At 47.7% G+C, this 5,958-nt stretch overlaps 1 protein-coding gene across 1 annotated transcript; it reads left to right on the top strand.

The window, feature by feature from the left end:
• Window positions 1-454: 454 nt before the first annotated feature.
• On the top strand, window positions 455-1,723 carry FUT4 (fucosyltransferase 4). The gene has a single exon (XM_074152469.1). The coding sequence runs from the start codon at window positions 455-457 to the stop codon at window positions 1,721-1,723; it is 1,269 nt and encodes a 422-aa protein (XP_074008570.1).
• Window positions 1,724-5,958: the final 4,235 nt, after the last annotated feature.

The following is a 5,958-nucleotide window of genomic DNA, read 5'->3' as shown; positions in this document are numbered from 1 at the left end:
AGGGCCCATTCTGAGAGCGGAGACACAAATTCCCTTTGCAACCCGGAGTCGGGGATGAGCAACCAAGTGGGCCAGGGAGCACGGGCTGCCATTGCTGGCACCTGCCTGTGGCCAACTCAGTGAGCCCCGGGGCTGCCATTGCCCACACGCTGCCTGCAGCCACCTCAGCGAGCCCCGGGGCTGCCATTGCCCACAGGCTGCCCGCAGCCACCTCGGCGACTCCCGGGGCTGCTGTTGCCTGCACTTGCCTGTGGCCTCCTCAGCGAGCCCCGGGGCTGCCATTGCCCACAGGCTGCCCGCAGCTACCTCAGCGAGCCCCGGAGCCCTGCCGGCAGCCGGCGGGCGAGGCGCGGGCGGGGCAGGGCGGCACCCCAGGGCGGGCCGCGGCGGTGGGCGGAAGCCTCGGGTCCGGGAGGCGGCGGGTCCGCCGGCCGCCCGGGGAGGACGGGCCGGCATGTCCGGGCGGGGCGGCGGTCCCTGCACCTCCCCGCCGGCGGGGCCGGGGGTGGGGGCTGAGAGGCGGCGGCGGCAGCAGCCCCAGCCGCAGCATGCGTCTGCCGGCCCCGGCCCCGCGGCTGCCCCGCGGCGGCCGCCAAAGGCAGAGCGGCGGCAGCGGGCGGCCTGGATGGAGCCGGCCCCGCGCCGCCGCCCCGCCGGGCGCCCCGGCTGCCCGCGGCGGTGGCGCCGGCGGTTGCGCGGGCGGCGGTGGGCGCTGGCGGCCGGGCTGCTGGGCGCCGCCGCCGCCCTCGCCCTCTACGCCCGCCTGCCGGAGCCGGTGGCGGCCCCGCCGACCCTTGCGGGAGGCCGGGTGGGCGGCGAGGTGAACGTGCTGCTGTGGTGGGAGCCCTTCGGGCGGCCGCGGCGCACGGCCGACTGCCTGCGGCGGTACAACATCACCGGCTGCCGCCTCAGCGCCGACCGGAGCCGCTACGGCGAGGCGCAGGCCGTGCTCTTCCACCACCGCGACCTGGCCCTGCACGGCGCCCAGGGGCTGCCCCGCGGGCCCCCGCCGCGGCCCCCCCGGCAGCTCTGGGTGTGGATGAACTTCGAGTCGCCCTCGCACTCCCCCGGGCTGCGGGGGCTGGCCGGCCTCTTCAACTGGACCATGTCCTACCGGCGGGACTCGGACATCTTCGTGCCCTACGGCTACCTCTATGCCCCGCCGGCGCCCCGGCCCTTCGTCCTGCCCCGCAAGACACGGCTGGTGGCCTGGGTCATCAGCAACTGGAACGAGGAGCACGCCCGGGTGCGCTACTACCGCCAGCTGAAGGAGCACCTGGCCATCGACGTGTACGGGGCGCGGGGGCTGGCACTGGCCAAGGGTGGCCTGGTGGAGACCGTCTCGGCCTACAAGTTCTACCTGGCCTTCGAGAACTCCCAGCACACCGACTACATCACCGAGAAGCTCTGGAGAAATGCCTTTGCCGCCAGCGCCGTGCCCGTCGTCCTCGGCCCCCGCAGGGCCAACTACGAGCGCTTCATCCCCCCCGACTCCTTCATCCACGTCGACGACTTCCCCAGCCCCCGGTTGCTGGCCACCTACCTGAAATTCCTCGATAAAAGCAAACCTAACTACAGGAGGTATTTTGCCTGGAGGAAGAAGTACGAGGTCCACGTCACCTCCTTCTGGGACGAGCATTTCTGTAAGGTTTGCGAGGCCGTGAGGGCAGCCGGGAATCAAATCAAGACTGTACGAAATCTGGCTGGCTGGTTTGAAAGCTGATGTTTCTGGCAGGTGAGGTTCACCAGCCTCAGTGGACTGTGTCAAGGCATAGGGAAGGATGGATCTCACGGAGATCATTAGCCGAGGAGGTGTGCAGGAGGCTGTCATCAGTGAGAGAAGCCTTACAGGTACAGGTAAAAGAGCTGTGAACAGCCCATGAAAGAAAGATTTTTATTAAAGTGCAAAATTATGGAAGTACAAAGAAACATCAGGAAAGATGATTCTTAAAGAGCAAAGTTAAATTTCCAGAAGTCGTACCGATCTGAAACCTTGTGCACAGCTCGACATGAATTACAGATGCCAAGTTCTTCAGCCACACAGCTGAAACCAATTTTGTCGGCTATGACAGCTTCCTGGACCATGAAGCTTCTGCTTACAGGGTATACGTGATCAGCGCTGGCGTTCTGTACTCCGAAGACAAAAGTGAATATTTTAAAGTGAAAATCTATTTGCAGACGAGTTCTGAGCCGCAAGTGTTGAATGTAAGAATGCAATGATACAGTAGCACTTTTTAGCAACGCTTGAAATAGCAGCAGCCAACCAATAATGCTTTGAGCCAAATAATAATTCCATTTAGGAAAAAGTGTATGGAGGGGACTGGATCCAAGTGGAATAAAAAGCTCAGATGATGCAGAGTATTTCTTCCACTGTCTACTGAGACCATAGGCGTGTTTATGAAGGTGGAGAAGATCTCTAAGTACAGAAAAAGACAGACTGTGGAAAAAAAGTTGGAACGTTTCCACCCTCCCTTTATTCAGGAATTAGAAAATGTTTACAGGAATCTGCATGTTTTTCTCTGCAAAATTACTGCCGTATAGGAAAAAAGCAGGGAAAGGCTCAGAACTACAGGGTTTTTATTACTATATTGAATATGTATACAGAAAGGCTAAATTATTTCTCTAGTATCATTAGGCTGTCCTGTTGTATAGTGATTTGACTTTTGGCACGTGTTTTTAAAAATGCTGCTGCATGGCAGACTGCTCAGGATGCCACTTTGCTGTTTGTAAAATAATTATGACAGAAAAAAAACCAAACCACCTGAAACTCAAGTCCCAAATCACTGCCTTTCAAAAGGAAAATTTCTGTAGAGAATAAGATCTAGACTGTTGGTAAAATACAGATTGTGTGAGGAAAGACTATAAAAAACAAAGATTTACTGGTTTGGTTTTTTTTTTTCCTTTCGTTTTGAGGGGTTTTACCAGCTCAATTTTTTAATCAATAAGTAGGTTCCTAAGATAAATTTTCTTCTCTCAGTGCCTCCCAGGAACATTTACTGTAGTTACTCCCTTTCAGACTCTGCCATTTTGCTGGAGTCTTCCTGGTAGTCAGTGTATGGTTATTTTTTGGTTACGTGTTTCCCACTTGCTTCCCACGTATTTTCACCACTTGCTTGGTGAAATCCAGGAGATTTCAATTGCAATTACACATCCTCAGGAAGCTGAAGCTTCCCTGCCCTTTGCAACTATAAGGTTTAGTGGCAAAAAATGATAACCCACAGGAGTCCTGCACAAATGATTAAGAGATTCATCCAGTTACCCAGAGACTTAATTCGGAATAAAATCATGGGCCCAGAACAGGTGGGGAAAGAAGAAAGTTAGTTGTCAATAGAAGATGGGCATCAGTACAGGTGAGTTTGCTGGCATTTGTGGTTAGAAAAGGATTAGATTTGATGAGCAATAAGGGATGTTGGGTAGATGCTCTGTAGATCTATGAGCTGACAACCTATGGTAAATTATTTAAAATAAGATGTTCCTCATGAATAGGTAAGCATAGAACTAAAGGTTATTGAAAAAGTGTTTCTCTGCTGTGGCTACTACTCCCATAAAATTGGTTTTGATAATTTTAAAAATCTTAATTTATGTATAGCATTAACAGTAATAGCTAAGTGTCAGGATAATAAAATCTGTCTCCCTTTGAATTACCCTTTTTTTCTGTTTAGTTTTTATCACGGTTCATATAAATGTATACAAAACCACAATCTTAAAAATGGTGAACTAATATTTAAGATTGCACTATTTTTTATCAGCCTGCTGAAACTAAATGCATTTTTTTCAGTCCTCCTAAATTTTTTAGCATTTTCTAAAAGTTTCCAGACACGCAATTCTTCTTTGTAATCATTAGTAATGCCACAGGCTACAGGAGCATTGGAATTTCCAAAGATACTTGGTATCTGATAACTGATACTTTTTCTCAGTCTAAGAAAAGCAGTTGAAATCTTTGATGAACAAGAGTTTTGTAAAATTCAGAAAAGAGCTATGCAATAATTAAAGCATTGTGTTTGAATAAGGTGTTCGCAGTTGTGCTGCGTTTGTAAGTCATGCACTGAGTATTTTTAAGAACTGTATAATGAAAACTGCAGTATTGTAATAATTATTGCAGAGCTCTTGCTTTGGGAGAAAAGAAGCTTTTTCTAGTTTCATAGTTCTTGCGTCAACATTGCACACTTTTCCCTTTAGATTTGTGAGGCAATTCAGCCCTGGTCTACAGCTGCTGAAGTCGGTAGAACAGTGTCTCAATAAATCCAGTTTGGTTTTTGGCTCACCCGCTGGTAGTTAGTGTAGGACTGTGAGCTTGGGACTGGCTTTCGTAATTCACTTTGTAGAGCCCAAGTTCAACGGTGAATAAAAAGTTTGGGCAAGTTGGATTGTAGGTCAGGTACCGGGTTCCACAAGATGTCACCCATCTGTAAAAATTAAGCAAATGTATTTTCTATTTTAAGTAGAACAAACTCTTGTAATACATTTTGATAAAGTGTTTTATTCCATGCCTTAAGGTATTGGGGTGGAGGGAGAGAAAGGAAGACCATTTTCTTGTTTTTTATAAGGGGAACAAATAATATTACTTTTTGATTATGGTATAAATGGAACAGAATTATGTGATCCATTAAGTTACGTATTGTATCTCAGGGAATTTTATACTGTAAAGTCTTTTAATCTTCATAAATGAAGTAATTTTGTCTTTGTATTAATTATTTAGATTGACTCTCAATAAAATTAAAGAAAGGAAGTAGCACAAAATGACCCTATTTTTTTATTTCGTCTTCTTTCTGTGTATGAAAGCTGTGGAAAGCTGCTTTTTAAAGATAATTTATTTCTTTTCATGTTTGTTTAATCAATAAAAGTGGCTGATTGTTCTCAAAGTAGTCAGACCGTCTCAGGTTAGGAATGAAACCTGGTTGTGCCAGGAGAAAAATATTTTCATAGGCGAGGCAGTACAGAGTTATTTTCCCCTGTGAAAAGGAGCATTTATTGAAGTTGGATGTCTGCTGGAAAAATGTCATTTCAAACAAAACCAAAAAACAAACTTTCTCTTGACCTACAGAGAATTTGAATGCGATTGGATTTTTTCCCCCCCTTAAATTTCAAAATTAAATGGAGATTGTGTTTATTATTGTGTTTATTTTGATATTCAGCAGGTAGTGCTACAGCTGCAGCTTTTTTCATGCTTGTTCATCGTTGTCTTAAACTGAACAACAAAAGACAAAGGGCCCAAAGCTCTTTTCCCGCAGCTTTGGTTAACACCCATTGCAGCGCAGGCGATTGCCCACCTCTCTCTTTACTCAGGCCCTCTACTGCTTGGTGCAAGGTACTGACAAATTCCAGTGTTTCTGAAACTTTCAGCCCGGGTGAGTGCTACAGTCCTCACTTTTCTACCCCTCAGGTGACTGATGTATCACCATCACATTTAGCTTTTGTAAGCAGAGCTTAAACTGACTGCTTGTTTACTGGTGCCTGAGAGGGGAAATGGTGGTGGTGGGGGGAGGTTTGCTGGTTTTCCAGGTGTGATTGAACTCTGGGTTGGGGAAAACTGGTGGAAATATTTTTCTGCCAAACGTTGGGTTCAGGTTTGTTTGGTGACTCTTTAAGAAGTGAGTTATGCCTGGTTAAACTCACTTGCACAGCTGTCTGTCCAACAGTCATATAAAACGTATTTGTTTTAAGGGTGTTAACAGTCCTTCGTAGGGAGCGTAGAGCTGGCTCAGTCTAAAATCTGTTGACGAGAACATGATGACTTAGCATGGATTTAAATGGTATTTAACTGAAGATAGGTCAGGATCCAATTATAAAAGCCTATTTCAAATAAGTAACAAAAATCATTATTTGATTCACTCAGGTGTCACTTGTAATCAACTGTTTTTAACAGTTATGATCTCTATAATTCTGTATTTTCTTCTGTACTGTCATTTTAAAAACAATACTTGAGGCCACAGTGTCTATGTCTACTCTAAATTCTGC

This window comes from Numenius arquata, chromosome 1 (assembly GCF_964106895.1).
Source record: "Numenius arquata chromosome 1, bNumArq3.hap1.1, whole genome shotgun sequence".
Lineage (NCBI taxonomy): Eukaryota > Metazoa > Chordata > Aves > Charadriiformes > Scolopacidae > Numenius > Numenius arquata.
The sequence above is the reverse complement of the archived record's forward strand: the minus strand, read 5'-3'. Positions and strand labels throughout refer to the sequence as shown.

Bases quoted from the DNA above. Each gene is read 5' to 3' on its own strand.
- FUT4 (XM_074152469.1), top strand. From the start codon at position 455: ATGTCCGGGCGGGGCGGCGGTCCCTGCACCTCCCCGCCGGCGGGGCCG.